Raw genomic sequence first — 16,449 nt, forward strand, 5'->3', positions numbered from 1 at the left:
GGGCCTAGACCTTTCATCAGAAAAGGAAACAATTTGTATTCTTTTCAGAAGAAGCATTGAATAAAAGAGATGAGAAGTTATGAAAAACTTGTTCCAAAAGATAGGGCCATTATGATAGAGGACTGCATAATAATGGGCACTCCATTGTTGAAATCATTGAAACCGAAGAGAAAATACAATGTATTTTTACCAGAATAAGAAAAAAAGCTGCAGAAAACAGAAACGCTGAACATAATGGGAACCACTTCTATTCAGCTACCAGAGGCAAATAGAAAATCTTGTAGAATCTTAGAGCACAGAAGGAGGTCATTCACCTTCTCATGCCAGTGTCACCCCCCTAAAAGAGCAATCCCTTTAGACCTATTCTCCTGCTCTTTTCCCATAGCCTTGTAAATGCTCCCTTTTCAAATATGTTGTTGAAGTATACACTTAATAGAACTTTTCTTTGAAATGAAGTGTTTTCGCGAGTTGAATAGGGGAGTATTATTTCCTCTGATTGGTGATGAGAGGTCACCAATTTAACTTTGGCAGCAAGAGGCCGAAAAGAAATTTCTTCAGAATGAGTTGTAGGAGTATGGAATGTTTTGCCATAGGGAGTAATTGAGTCTAAGGCCATCTGTTATGAGAACACTAGATCAGGATTTGAAGTAAAACAAGATAAAGAGCTATAAGTATAGAGTGTGGAGGACAGGGATTAGTTTTTTGAGTTGCTGCAGCAACAAACTAGCCTGGGCACCAGGGGCCGTATAGCCACTTTCCATCCACATAGTACACCTCTTTGATCTCAAAGGCCATCAAGAAAACACTGTAGGAAATAGAAGTGTTTACTGGTGTACTCTTCTGTGTTTGAGACTTTTAAAAGAATATCCCTATCAGTATATATTTGATCAGAAAATGATTAAAACATACTCAACAACTATGAAATACCATTCACCAATCACTCCAATGCTTGGTGGTTATATTGATTCCTGAAGATGTGTTGTACTAGCTCAATGCATTAACTTTTCTAATTCCAAACAAGAGAGGAAAGAAGCACCAATAATGTCATTGATATACCAAATAGAGAGTTGTGAGTGGGGCTTGAAGTTGGGGTGATACAAGAAATGTTCCATGTGTCCCACAAAGAGACTGGCATAACTGGGGTCCACATGACTGCCCATGGCCACCCCTTTGACCTGAAGAAAGTAGGAGAAGTTAAAGAAGTTGCTCAGGGTAAGGACAAGCTTGGCCAGGCAGTGGAGACTGGTGGTGGATGGGGACGGTTCAGGCCTTTTTTTCCAAGAAGAAGCTGAGAGCCCTGGGACCATCTTGATGGGGGATGGACCTGTGAAGGGATTGCACGTCCAGGGTAAACAGGAGGCACCTGCACCCCTTACCTGGAAACTCTGAAACTGACGTAAAGCATCTAAAGACTCACGGATGTAAGTGGGAAAGGACTGGACAAGGGGTGAAAAAGTTGAGTCAGGTTAGGAAGAGATGAGTTCTGTGGGGCAGGAGCAGTCAGAAACAACGGGTCTGCTCAGACAATCCTATTTGTGGATTTTGGGAAGGAGGTAGAAACAGACTATGCAGTGTCATATTTTTGGTCACAACTCCTCATACCTCCTTATATGGCTAAACATCAAATGTTGAACTATGTCGATGTTAAAAGCTTTATACAAATACTGAGAGTTGTGGTTCTGCTGAGGGTGCAGTATTCATCTCACCTGCAATACCCCAATTCTACCAAACCACCAGAGGGTGCTCTTGATCAAATTAGATCGTTGTCAGCTGTTCATGGAGATACAGGTTCATAGTTCTGGAGAAGAATCATTTTCAGAATCAGAAGAACTAACTTTGTTTCTGCCTCTACAGATGCTGCCAGACCGGTTGAGGTTTATCAATACTTTCAGTTTTTATTCATGGCTTGCAGCAGCTGGTAGCCAGGATAGTTCAGCATCAAGGTGTATTCAGCCCTCTAACAAGACAACAATTCGACAAGTTAATTTAATCATTTCCAAAACAAAATAGCAAGGGCGCCTCATTCCTGCGCACTAATTGGGCCTGGGTGCCAAATCCAATGACTAAATCATTCTCTGCAAACTTTGGCATGATCACCGTGAGACAGGAAGAAATTTAGCCAACAGCAATAATACGAAAAAATTACAAAATCTAACGCTTAAATGCATAGCTTTGCTACAAACATGTATGTAACAGGGCTTTGTGAGCAAACCTAGATTTTGAATGGGAAAACCTAGAAATAAGGATCAGGCCATATATATATATATATATATGGCCTGATCTTTATTTCTAGGTTTTCCCATTCTATATATATATATATATAATAGGAGGAGTAACACTGTTGGCAGTGATGAGAGCCTCAGTCGGTCCTCACAGACACATAGAAGCTATAGATTTGTATAAGAGTCAAGCTTGGGATCATGGTGGGAGAAGAGGAAGGAGGAGTAGAGAACATTTGGAGTTGGGATTTGAAGGAGCAGAGAACCCAACAATGGAAACATGAATGGACGTATGACTGCAGAGGATAAAGTAAAAAGCAAAGAGAGAATCAAGGTGATAGCCTCAAATGAAGGTACATCCAGTGAAAGAAACATTCTCCAAAAATACAGACAGGGAATTATAGAACATAAACATCCTTCACACTCACACATAGAGAAAGTGTACCCAAAGATATCGGCCAACTGTCAGAGGTATGCACATAAGTACAAAAATGTGCTCCCAAACACTGATACATAAAGTAAGGCCCCAACCTACTTATACTTTCTAAACAACCTGTTCAGACACAAAAAACAGAAATTTTTGGAAGCTCAGCAGGTCTGGCAGCATCTGTGAAGAAAAGGTCAGAGTTAACATTTTGGGTCTGATGACCCTTCCTCAGAACTGTTCAGAGAAATTATTACACACCTCTGGAGCAGACGGGACTTGAACCCAGCTCTCCTTGCTCAGAAGCAGGGATGCTCTTTGGATGGTCGATGAAGGCTTGATGAGTGAAATGTCTTTATCTGCCCTGTTGGAATTCTATGACACACATAGAAAAATGCATGGAGCAGATGATTGTGGCTGTCCTATGGCATTCTTTTGAGTTGCTAGGAACAGTCAAACTTTATGAGTCAACAGAGTGGATAGTGGTAATCAGAAAAACATAATTGTTGCCAGGAGTACTTTTGAAATGTGATACACAGACCACACGAAAGTCCTTTAAAATGTATAGTTTGGGTTTTGGTAGGCCGGAAAGTGATGATCTTTGAGGCCTAAGTAAAAGGTTGCATGTGTCCAAATTAGAACAAAAAGAAAACTTTTAAACAAGCACATGGGAAAATTGGATCACATCTCCCCATACATTTCACCTGACTTTAAAGTTTGGCTAAGCGATGGGGCAGGGAAGAGAGAAAGAATTTATTCCTTTCTTTTCCTGCAACAACCACTTCCTCCCACAGCTTGAGCAGTTTTGGCAGACAGGTCCCACAGATGACTTAGATTTTTTTTAAGATTAGATTCCCTACAGTGTGGAAACAGGCCCTTTGGCTCAACAAGTCCACACCACCCATTGAAGCATCCCACCCAGATCCATCCGCCATAACCCACACACCCCTGAACACTACGGGCAAATTAGCATGGCCAATCCACCTACACTGCACATCTTTGGACTGTGGGAGGAAACCCACGCAGACATGGGGACAATGTGCAAACTCCGCACAGACAGTCGCCCGAGGCTGGAATCGAACCCAGGTCCCTGGTGCTGTGAGGTTGCAGTGCTAACCACTGAGCCACTGTGCTTGGTAAGCAAGAGCCCTTAGTAAGAAGGAATGACACAAACTAAAACTTCCTTGTGTAGCATTCTAAGTCAAAGCCAGATCTCATTGGGTCACATCAGCAGCTCAGGCAAGTGGGTCTTATACCCTGGTTAATGATTACACAAGAAAAACTTATGCAGAAGAAACACTCCCTTGAATAAATGATGTTTGGCAACGTGTTATGACAGAGTCAATAAGCCAGACGAATCAATGAGATTCTTTGCATCACTATAATAATTAAACATCAAAACTACTTTGTTGACTGTAATCTATTTAGGTACATTCTGTGGTTGTGAAAGATGCCACAGAAATTGTATGTGGGTGGGGCAGGCACATCGGTGAAAATAGTAATCTGTGATAGAACAGTGTCCTCTGACGCTGAGAAGGTTACAGGAGGTTTAGTGGAGATGTTTGTAATTTAGAGGGTGTTTGACAAATAACAAGATGTTATCCTCACTGGCAGGAAGATTAGTAACTGGTCGATACAGATAGCGGATAAAGAGAGATTAACAGTAAGAAGTAAAATTTGGAGTTTTCATGCAGAAAGTTAAAATGACCTGGAAAACACTGCCTGGAAGGGTGGTGGAAGCAGATTAAATAGATTTCACAAAGGAACTGGATATATACAAGAAAAGGGGAAAATACAGTTGGACTAAGGATAGAGCAAAAGACAGGAGGGAGAGGGACTGATTGATTACTGAGTCAGCACTCGTGCCACATCAGCTGAATGTTTACTCCGTACACTTCAGAATTCTGTAATTATCCACTCAATTTCCTCTCTGAGCTAAAATGTTTGGCAAGTGAAAAATGATAACTTGGCCACTTTTTTTGTTCAAGATACAAAGAAACAGGCCTTTTGAACACATATATATAATGTAGATGACTTGGACAAAGATGTAGATGGGTGTGTTAGTAAGTTTGCAGACGATACAAAAATCAGTGGAGTTATGGATAGTGTAGAAGTTGTCAAAGGATACAGCAGGGTATAGATCAGTTGCAGGTAAAGGCAGAGAAATGACAGTCAGAGTTTAATCCGGATATGTGGGAGGTGCTGCACTTTGGGAGAACAAATGTTAAGGAAAAGAATACAGTTAATGGCAGGACCCTGAACAGCATTGATGTGCGAAGGGCTCTTGTGGTTCATGTCCATCGCTCCCTGAAAGTGGCCACACATGTGGACAGGGTAGTAGAGAAGGCTTATGGCATGCTTGCCTTTATTGGTTGGGAAATTGAATACAAGAGTCAGGATGTTATGTTGCAGCTTTATAAGACTGTAGTTAGGCCACACTTAGAGTATTGCATTGAATTCTGTTCACCACATTACAGGAAGGATGAAGAGATTTTGGAAAAGGTGAAGAAGAAGTTTACCAGGATGCTGCCTGGATTAGGGGGTATAAGCTATAAGGAGAGGCTAGAAAAATTTGGGTTGTTTTCTGTGGACCAGTGGAGGCCGAGGGAAGGCTTGATGAAAGTCTATAAAATAATGAGATGCATAGATAGGGTTGACAGTTGGAATCTTTTCCCCAGAATTGAAATGTCTAAAACTGGGGGCTATACATTTAACGTTGGGGGCGGGGGGGGAGTTCAAAGGAGATGTGAGGGGCAAGTTTTTCATGCAGAGAGTGGTAGGAGTCTGCATCACACTACCAGGGGTTGTGGTGGAGGCAGATATGACAGGGTCATTGAAGAGACTTTTAGATAAACACATGAATATACAAAGAATGGAGAGATATGGACCAAGGAGGGGCAGAAAGGATTAGTTTAATTTGGCTTCATGTTCAGCACAGCATTGCGGGCTAAAGGGCTCGTTCCTGTGCTATACAGTTCTACGTTCTAGAATAAACTCCATTTCATCAGCAACACCACAAGTTTTACCCTCCCCAATCATACAGTTACAGTAAGATCCAGAAAGAGAGGCAAATAAAAGTCTTACGAAAGTGATAATGGGAACTGCAGATGCTGGAGATTCCAAGATAATAAAATGTGAGGCTGGATGAACACAGCAGGCCAAGCAGCATCTCAGGAGCACAAAAGCTGACGTTTCGGGCCTAGACCCTTCATCAGAGAGGGGGATGGGGGGAGGGAACTGGAATAAATAGGGAGAGAGGGGGAGGCGGACCGAAGATGGAGAGTAAAGAAGATAGGTGGAGAGGGTGTAGGTGGGGAGGTAGGGAGGGGATAGGTCAGTCCAGGGAAGACGGACAGGTCAAGGAGGTGGGATGAGGTTAGTAGGTAGCTGGGGGTGCGGCTTGGGGTGGGAGGAAGGGATGGGTGAGAGGAAGAACCGGTTAGGGAGGCAGAGACAGGTTGGACTGGTTTTGGGATGCAGTGGGTGGGGGGGAAGAGCTGGGCTGGTTGTGTGGTGCAGTGGGGGGAGGGGATGAACTGGGCTGGTTTAGGGATGCAGTGGGGGAAGGGGAGATTTTGAAACTGGTGAAGTCCACATTGATACCATATGGCTGCAGGGTTCCCAGGCGGAATATGAGTTGCTGTTCCTGCAACCTTCGAGTGAGTGGCTCTCCGTGACTCCCTTGTTCGCTCCACACTGCCCTCCAACCCCACCACACCCGGCACCTTCCCCTGCAACCGCAGGAAATGCTACACTTGTCCCCACACCTCCTCCCTCACCCCCATCCCAGGCCCCAAGATGACATTCCACATTAAGCAGAGGTTCACCTGCACATCTGCCAATGTGGTATACTGCATCCACTGTACCCGGTGCGGCTTCCTCTACATTGGGGAAACCAAGCGGAGGCTTGGGGACCGCTTTGCAGAACACCTCCGCTCAGTTCGCAACAAACAACTGCACCTCCCAGTCGCAAACCATTTCCACTCCCCCTCCCATTCTCTTGATGACATGTCCATCATGGGCCTCCTGCACTGCCACAATGATGCCACCCGAAGGTTGCAGGAACAGCAACTCATATTCCGCCTGGGAACCCTGCAGCCATATGGTATCAATGTGGACTTCACCAGTTTCAAAATCTCCCCTTCCCCCACTGCATCCCTAAACCAGCCCAGTTCATCCCCTCCCCCCACTGCACCACACAACCAGCCCAGCTCTTCCCCCCCACCCACTGCATCCCAAAACCAGTCCAACCTGTCTCTGCCTCCCTAACCGGTTCTTCCTCTCACCCATCCCTTCCTCCCACCCCAAGCCGCACCCCCAGCTACCTACTAACCTCATCCCACCTCCTTGACCTGTCCGTCTTCCCTGGACTGACCTATCCCCTCCCTACCTCCCCACCTACACCCTCTCCACCTATCTTCTTTACTCTCCATCTTCGGTCCGCCTCCCCCTCTCTCCCTATTTATTCCAGTTCCCTCCCCCCATCCCCCTCTCTGATGAAGGGTCTAGGCCCGAAACGTCAGCTTTTGTGCTCCTGAGATGCTGCTTGGCCTGCTGTGTTCATCCAGCCTCACATTTTATTATCTTACGAAAGTGACCTGTTTCTAAACTGGAAAACTGGCCAGCCCTATACCATCCAGTGTTTAAATACTCACAACTGTGACATCTCGGAGCTCTCCCAGATGCTCTCCTCCTTCCAGATAAGGCAGAAAAGGGCATGTAAGTGCAGCAGGAGCTGTTTGCCTTCCCACTTGAATGCCTCAGCAGAGATACTGTCTGCTCCAACAGCAGCCACAATGGACTGCGCACAATATCCGCATGACTGACTTGAGACTCCCCAAGCAGGTGCTCTACTCGTGGCTCTGAAACGGTAGGTGAGCCCCAAGTGGACAGAGGAAGCACTTCAGAGATAACTTCAAAGCCTCACTGGCGAAGTGTGGCATCCCCAGCGATACCTGGTTATCACTGGCTCAAAATGATTCATATGGAGGCGGAGCATCCGGGGAGGAAGCAAGCACCTCGAGACTTGCTATCAGGATAAAATGGAAGCTGGGCAAACACAGCGAAAGGAGTATACTGCCACACCAATGCTGCATCCATCCCCTTCCCATGATCACCACACATCCCCAAGTGTGACAGAGCCTGCAGTAGCCACATCAGTCTGTACAGCCACCTACAGACTAGCCTGGAGAGTGAAAGAGAGTCATCCTCACATACAAAAGACCATGAATGAATGAATTAGTATTTAAAATAACAATGGGATGGCCCATTACGTAGTAATAATAAGAGACCACATTCGGTGGTGAGGGGGTTGGCAATGATGGAATATGAATGCAAAATTAAATACAAGCGGCCAGGACAGTAAGGAGTCAAACACAATTTTTGTTTGAAGTGTGGTGAGATAGCAATGCATTTCAAGATTTCCTTCTCATCAGATTTTTTCTGCACCAGATGGCCACGCAATGGATGAAATCCTAGTTGAGGTGTGCAGCACCAGCATTCAACAGTCCAGGATCTAGTACACCTCAGTGATAAGCAGAGTCAAACTCACACTCTTATGCCCGCAATCACTGAACAGCATTCCCTACAGAACTGAGACTCTTCTTTCATCCTCATCCCCAAACATAGAGATGCTACCACCTACAGAAGGCAGACTGAAATATTATTCAGTACTCAGCTGCAGACATTGATATTGAAGCTCCTCCATCAATAAGGCGTTTTCAGTTCCAAGAGAGAAAAGATTATCATTCCATCGTAGGTTCAAAGGCAATTTTTTTTTTACACTGACTAATGCTAAGTCACATGCTTGCAGGAAAATTTCTACACTAGAGCTGCAGTTCTGAAGCACATTGAACAGTGAACTGCAGAAATTTCACGTCTTCCTACTGCATGTGACAGAGCAATTAAGTAAAACTGCTCTAGTTCTAGGAAAGACACAATCCCTTCTCAGGCAGAGGTTCAAATCCAGTTGCTAATGGAATGAGGATCTCCTCAGCTTGCTAACAGCACCAAGGTGAACAGAGTTTACAAAGTTATGGATTCCATTTCTGACTACAAGGCTAAACACAAAACCATGAGGTTAGCTTTTCCCTCAGTTCAGCCCTATGGCAACAGAGGGAACAATCTTCTGAGATTGGCTTCCCTGGGAAAGTGGATCGGACAGTGCAAACGGAACTGAAACCCTAGACCTAACCCTCTGCTGTGGTTACCCTGTGTGTTTGCTTGGGTCGGTGTGGAGGGATCTTTACTTCCTAATTAATAGAGGGCACTTTACATCTAACCTTAGGATATTTTTGTTCTGGGAGTGTTTGATTTAAGACATTGTAGGAAGTGTTTGATGGAGGCAGTGTATGGAGAACTTTACTTACAGTTTAAAAGAGTAGTGGGAGCTTCACCTTCCATTTACTTCTAGTTTAAGAAATTAGGATTTTACTCTGTATCTAACTTTGCGCTGTCCCTCTCCTTCAAATGTTTTGATGGCAACAGTACAGAAAAAGCTTTACTCTCAGTTTGAGAGAGAGTAAGAGAGGATTACTCAACTTTAATCCTGTGTTGTACCCATCCTATAAGTGTTTGATGGGGACAGCGTGGAGGCAGCTTTACCCTGTTACTTTTAGTTTAAAGTAATAAGAGCATTACTTTCAACTCAAACGAGCAGGGGGAGATTTAATTTCAACTTAAGAGTATGACAAACTTTACTTTCAGTTTGGAGGATCCTCTACCTGTCCTGAGAGTTTTTGTCAGAGACAGTAGGAATGAAGTTTTACTTTCAGTTTAAAAGAGTGAAGATAATTTCACTCTACATCTTATCATGTATTGTCCCTGTTCTGGGATTGTTTGATGGGGACTACACAGACAGATTTAATTTCAATTTACTTTCAGTTTAAAAGAATAGAGGGAACTTTACTCTGTACCTAACCTTGTGCTGTCTCTGCCCTGGGACTGTTTGAGGGAGACAACGTAGAGAGACTTTTATTCTATATCTAAACCCATGCTGTATCTGTCCTAGCAGTATCTAATGGGTAAATATTTTCACTCCACAGAAGTGACTTCCCTCAATGTGACGGGAACAATAGTCACCAAAATACTTTCATTTTTCAGCACCTAAGGTGAATGATGGAACAGACACAAGAATACAAACATCTTGTTTGGTTTGAAGACCTTTAATTGTTCCCTGAACAAAAAAAGTTTGAAATTTATCTCAAACGTAAATTGTTGATCTTATGTGATTTCAATCAAGGAATAATTTCCAAAGTCTAACTAAATAGATAGTGAATTTGAAATCACATACAAAATAAAGTCACAATTCCTTGTTGTTTCATTTCTCAATTTCTCTGTAACAAAACAAAGTGCATAATCTCAATCCTGCATCATACAATGAACTGAAATAAAAAAATTATTTTTCAGGCCATTCTACATCTATTTGAGGCAATGAATTCTGTTATATGCCCATAATTGCTTTTGGTCCAGTAACTAACCATTTGTAGGGAAGGTTTTTAAAAAAAAAAGAATTCTTTAAAGGCACATTGTCTGTTTAAATTTCAGGAACCTATAAGTTTGCAAACAGATTAAATGCAGTTGGAAAAAGCAGAGAACTGAAACTAACCTGATTGGTTCTGAAAGCCAATATCAACATGATGGGCTGAATGGCTTCCTGTATCCTGTCTCTGGGACACTTAGATCAACATTACCACCACCATACTTGCTGGGAATGACCTACCTGTTCTAGGTTTAATCAAAGAACGAAGTTCATTCCTCTTCAGGTAAACAACATCCTACAAGCTCAGACTTCAAGATGTCTGACACACTCCTTCAGGCAACCTTCATGAGACATCTGGACTGCAGTGAGAGAAACTGTGATGCCTCCAAATCCATTAAATAATGATAAGTTTGTTATTCAGCTACAAAATAACCAGCTAATACATTCAGAACCCCAGCTCATCACTGACAGAGCTATTACAGGTTCACCAGCGTTAGCAATTCAAAAATCAGGAATCAGATGCAGTCGTGACTCAAAGATGCTGCAGAAATCTAAACCGTGCACCTTGGCTTAACTCTTCTATGTTCTCTGTTGTGACCAGACACCGACTGTTCCTAACGTATTATGATGGGAACAAAACATAAAAATACTTTCACTCTAAAATATACAATTTATACACATTATACACACAAAGAATTTAAATGCAGCAGTTCACTCTTCTGTATTGTGTCTGTATTTGACAAGAACATGAAGCAATGGTCAGCAGGACCTATATCCCTGAGATGTGCGCACGTGATTCTCACCTCCTCAGCACTGAGCCCAAAGATTGGAGTTTAAAATAAAAACAGAACCTGATAATGAATATGTTTAACACTGTGTGACAGACACGTGGCTCAGGTGATGGAAGAGCGAGGTGCTGGGTTTTTCAGCTGGTGCTTACAACAGCGTAACTTGTGGAAAGTCAACACCACCAAAAAGGCCTGGAAATTGCAACTAGTGAAGTAGCTGTGCAGACAGCCAGGGGTAACTCATCAGTTACTTAAGGTATTCTTCATTTAAATTCACACAAACCAAGGGAACTGTCAAGAACAGATCAGTACACTGCTCAACTGTCATACACAGGCTTTAAAATGCTGCTTCATCATTGTCCCGTTCTCTATCATCATGCTGCAGTTCCACAAACACAACCTCTGACAGGGGTGGGATTACTGCCACTTTGAGCAACGAGCGCTGTGTTTTGGGCCCAGTGTATGAAAGAAACCTGGTCAGAGTTGCATGCTGCTGGAGGGAGAGAGCTGTGAACGCCTTGAAGAACAGTGAGTTCCAAGCAGGCCATTCAACCCAGAGCGTTGTTGTTTTTGTTTTGTCCAAAGGACATCGTTTTAGAAGATGGCAGCTTTACAATGGACGTACAGCAGTCAAGTAGAAAGGATGGGCAACAAGGAGGGAAGAGGTCAGGAATGGACAGGGAGCACAAACAATGTGCAGTCCAGTCCACCAGCTGGCAGTGACATGTAACATGCTCCGTCACCCAGGAAGGAGCACTCAATAAATGGCTACAAGAGCAAACTAGCAGCAAATGCTGAATGACAGGGATACTAGGCAGTGAGGAACATTCATGTGAAATGCAGTCAGACAAAGTTGGTGGTGAGCAGGCCAATTCCAACTCACTGGTCTCTACGTGACCTTGGTGAGCCTGGCGACCTGGGCCTTAGGGGCAACCAAATTTTAAATCAGAATCCACAACATCTGTGGTTAGAGATTTTGACAAATTGTTGATAGTGGGGAATTGAGCATCCACAGGGAAGGGGAAACACAGCTCTCCCTCCCTCTCAACCCCTCCAGCAATATACAATTCATAGCAGTCGCCAGGTTTCTCTTGCACACTGGGCCCAAAACACAACACTTGATGCTCAAAGAGGCAGTAATCCCATCACTATCAGATGTCCTGTTTGTGTGAATGGTGCCAGGATTTCTATATACTCATGGTGCACCTTTACTCTTTGCTGTGATACAGGGGAAAGCCCGACCCCATTACAACATAAGCAAAGGAATCAAAGGCAGGAAAATAAGACAAAAGGGAAGGCAGCAATGAATCTCTCAAGCCGCATTTAAACAAAAACTGACAGCTGTGGACTGGCGTCTCAGCAATAATCTCAAAATTAATTTTATAAAGTGTCCTGTGACAAACAATGATGATGTGGCTGGTAAGGTCAGAGGGAATCTCTGGTATAAACCCTTCACACAGGCTGCATCTGAGCTTTCTGGTAGGCTGGTCAGTATTTAAAATATGAACAGCCCAGTGAGAAAGAACAATCTAAATGAGCTTCAACTCCATCAACAATCATTCAACTCCATCACCATCACTGTAGAACAGCGTCCTCAGATGGCACTGTCAGCAACTTGCCACAGCAGGTTTCCCCAATGTGACTGCAAGGCACCAAACTAATTACAGTTTCAAAGTGAGAATGCGCCAATTTTTCCCGGCACTTCAGCTGGTTAAGTGAGTCTCTCACTTGGAGCAGTGACTACATTGAGAGATCAACAGAGGGATGAATCTCGATGGAGTATGTCTGGTGCTTACTCCTTGCACTGCTCTTACAGGGCTGATTGAGCTCTTCAAGGGGACTGTCTATCCTTGAGAGCTATTGAGTGGCATGTCCTTCAGTCCTGCCTAGGAACTGGACAGTGCTGGCTGTGACACCAGTGACAGGACAATACTAGAAAGCTCCAGCCTACGAACTGGATAGTGCTTGTTTATTTTGTGCTCTGGACGAGCAGGTGAAGCCTCTGTTTTGAGACGGCACTATTCAGCATGTCAAGGAACCTCGGCAGGTCTCCCCTAAGCAGCAGCTCCATTGGCACAAACTGCAGGACCTGCAGAGGCTGATCGGGCTCGTACTCCCGGAGTTGACACATGTGGTCGCTCAGCCTCGCCAGGAACGTCGTGATGTCAGCAGTCGGGCGACAAAAGCCAGCGCACAGCAACACAGCGAGGGTTCCAAGGGCGTCCGATGAGGTGGGGCAAACAAAGTCCAGCGTTTGAAAGCAGTGCTGCAGCACAAATATCAGGCCAGCTGTAAAACGGGTGAAGGATGAGAGGATGGGGAGGACGAGCGCACCACCGTCTTTACAGTCCTTGACTGCATGGATCACATCATCAAGCAGACACTGCTGGTACGAGAGCTCTCCATCATGAAGGATGGTGCACCGAGTGGGAAGCAGGGACGTAGCCTTCTGGTACCAGACATATAAGCCGCTGATCTGCCTTGGGCTTCGGAGGGGCTGCAGCCTCGTTATCACAAGGCAATCCACTGGCTGACCACGGTGGGTACAGAATATCCCCTTCTGCTCCGCCACCAGGGCGGCGAGTTCAGACAGCACCAGCTCTTCAGTATAGACAGTGCAGGAGTCACAAGGAGGCGTAACTGTGCCACGTGCTGCACCACATTCCAGCATGGCCTCCTCCACATTCCGCTGGAGCTCCACATCGCAGAACGGAGAGCTGACCAGCCTGCTCAGCCTCCTGCCTTCCAAGATGTACCAGGACTGGCAGTCAGCATGACCCTGTGCGTCCCTCAGGGTGCAGTCAGCCCCCCGACTGGCAGGGCAGTGCTGGTCCACCTCAGGGCCGAGAAGGCCCTTGCACATCCTTTCTCGCCAGGCCAGGCAGGCCAGGTCCATCCTGTCATTGTATGAGCCGGAGTGCAGTTTCTTCTTCTTGTGCGCAGACAGTCGGCCAGCCAGGCCCCAGCCAGCCTGCGACCTCTTCACCAACCAGTCATCCCGGGCCAGGCGACGCAATTGGAATCGCCGCAGGTAAAAGTCAGCAGCGCAGTCCCGCTTCTTCTCCAGCTCTCTGACCTCTTCCTCACCCATCTTCCCAAACAGCCGAAGGTTCTCCCTGATAGTGTCAGTCTGACACTTGTGAAAGAAAAAGCAGCATTCCTCCAGCTGCTTTAAGAAGGACTCTGGGACAGCAGCTCGGACAAAGTCAGCCTTCTGGATAACATCCGGCCCAAAGCTCATCTCCAGCTGGTCAAGGTGCTTTCCCAGAGCATCCTTGCCCTTGAATCTGAGGCAGACCACATAGACTTCAGAATTTCCTGACTTGCTGGTGCCTGGCTTAAAGACACTGACTTCGCAAAAACAGCAGTTGAGCAGGTAAAGCAGGCAGACAGAGGAGCGCTCAAACAGGGTGAACATCTTCAACACGTAGGAGCCCTTTGGGCTGAGGAGCGTCAAGGCAGCAATGGTCTCACAGTAGTGCAAGGGAGACACCAGAGTTTCCTGCTCTCCGGGGTTGTCCTGGCAATCAAAGCTCCCATCTGCCGTCACCAGGTGGACCTTCACGTTCTGAGTTAATTCCTTTAACCCCTGAAGGCAATCATGGGCCATGATGTCCCCAGTGTTATCAGGGCCAAAGTACCACCAGGGCAGTGTTGCAGCAATGAGCCGGTCGTCCATTATCATCATGCCAGTGTCATTGCCTTCGTAGTAGGGGTTGAGGGTACTGGCGATCCAATTCCAGTCACATGGGATGCGATTGGACTTGAGGTAGTGGTTCAGACTGGCAATAAACGCACCAGGGGCCTCACAAAGGTGGACAGAGTTCAGCTCCCCATTCTGGAGTGCCTCAAGTGGGAGCAAGGAAAACGTGCACAAGATCTCATGAAACTTGCACCAGGCCTGCGTGCACAACTCAGCATTCACGGTGCTCCGTACCACTGGGATGACCTTCCCTGCTCGGTTGGTAAAGGCAGTGTGCTCATGCCACTTCTCCAGTTCCTTGTCACTTAATTCGTTCTTAACATTGTTGAGAGACTCCTTCAGAGCCTGCAGCCTCTTGGACTCCCTTGTACAAACCCCCTCAGCATCAGGTAGACACCAGGGTTGGTCAGCGAGCTTCTCAAAGGTGAATCTCTTGTTGAAAAGTTTCTTGATCTCATCAGGAACAGCGAGGCTCATCTCAGAGAGGTCCACCATATGCTCCACATGGGGCCGTTTCCGACTTGCCCTCTTCCTCACTTTACTGGGCTCCATTGATCTGCAAGAGTGGAGATTAGAAATTTTGCCATGAGTTTAATCTTTGCACCATGTCTTTCTCCACTTTCTAGACCCACGTCAGCGAACAATAATTCCTGCCAAAAGACTTTGTTTCCAGTATCTCCAACAATGCACCCCTCCCTCAAATTCAGAATCCAAGTAGTCTTTTTGTTTCCTTAATGAATTTTGGACATTTATCAACTGATTAATATTCCTAGATGAGTTTTCACATGTGAAAAATGACAGGCTGTTTGAACATATGGAGCAGGGCAACTGAATCTTACTGTGTCTTCACCACACTTGTACACGGGGATTTCCAACTCATGTGGTGGGTGTAGTGGCCCTTCAGAATGAATCCTTTTAGCCCCACATCCCCTCAGAACCATGAGCACTGCAGCGCTTACCAGATACCCCTCACCTAATAAATAACTCCTATCCCCCCCCAAACAGGGTCATCGTGTGACAGACAGGCAAAGGGATGAGTACAGCAGGCAAACAGGAGGCTGGAAGGACAGACTACTCCTTTCCTCCAGATGCTGACTGGCCTGCCGTGTTCACCTGGGATTCCAGCATCTGCAGTATTTTTTAAATCTCTAAAAGGCTGAGAAAGTCAGGCAGGGAGTAAGAAGACGTGGGGGGGGGGGCGCGGTGTGGAGGAGAGTTGGGGGATTATCTGGTTGGGCTGGGAGCATGTCTGGAGGAGGGGTACCCCAGATGGGAAGGTGAGGGGTTTAACTCAGTGAACAGGGTTACAAAGGAACACGGGTATGTGGGGTGGGGCATATCCCAGGGAAAGGGGGAGTGAAGGGTGACTCCCAGGGTGTCCCCGGTGAAGGGGGGGGGGGGTTGAGGTGTCCCGAGCAAACGGTCTCGAGTCGCAGTAGTTGAACGCGGCGAGCCCCGGGCTGCCGGCTTGGAGATGCAGCCCCGGCCTCACCCTCGGCTCCGGCGCCGGGACTCCCAGTGTCCGCCGAATAACCAGGCCGCCGGTGTCACGGAAAGGACTTCCGGACGGAAACAAGGGCTCGGAGCAAACCACAGCTCAGGGAACAACCCTCAACAGACACGTCCCACCGCGCACAGCCACCAACCCAAACACACACACAAACCGCGCCCCCCAATAACCTGCCCCCGGCACAGGGACACCGCCCCCGGCACAGGGTATACCCCTTCACCGCGGGATGAGCTAAGTGAACTTTCTCTGAACCGCATCTAATACAAATATGCCCATCCTGAAATAAAACGCAAGACAAAGTGTACTCGGTGTTCTTACCAATACC

At 46.1% G+C, this 16,449-nt stretch overlaps 1 protein-coding gene across 2 annotated transcripts; it reads right to left on the reverse strand.

Moving 5' to 3' along the window:
• Window positions 1–9,827: 9,827 nt before the first annotated feature.
• Window positions 9,828–16,183, reverse strand: cmtr2 (cap methyltransferase 2). Of its 2 annotated transcripts, none has more exons than XM_048547174.2 (2): window positions 16,107–16,183; window positions 9,828–15,170 (listed from the first exon to the last, which is right to left on the reverse strand). In XM_048547174.2, exon 2 carries the CDS (start codon window positions 15,164–15,166, stop codon window positions 12,881–12,883), a length of 2,286 nt encoding a protein of 761 aa, XP_048403131.2. In that variant the 5' UTR covers window positions 15,167–15,170; window positions 16,107–16,183; the 3' UTR covers window positions 9,828–12,880. The 2 variants fall into 2 exon arrangements, with proteins under 2 accessions (XP_048403131.2, XP_048403130.2); XM_048547173.2 differs by lacking the exon at window positions 16,107–16,183 and adding an exon at window positions 15,454–15,728.
• Window positions 16,184–16,449: the final 266 nt, after the last annotated feature.

The sequence above is a fragment of the Stegostoma tigrinum genome, chromosome 16, assembly GCF_030684315.1.
Source record: "Stegostoma tigrinum isolate sSteTig4 chromosome 16, sSteTig4.hap1, whole genome shotgun sequence".
Taxonomy (NCBI): domain Eukaryota; kingdom Metazoa; phylum Chordata; class Chondrichthyes; order Orectolobiformes; family Stegostomatidae; genus Stegostoma; species Stegostoma tigrinum.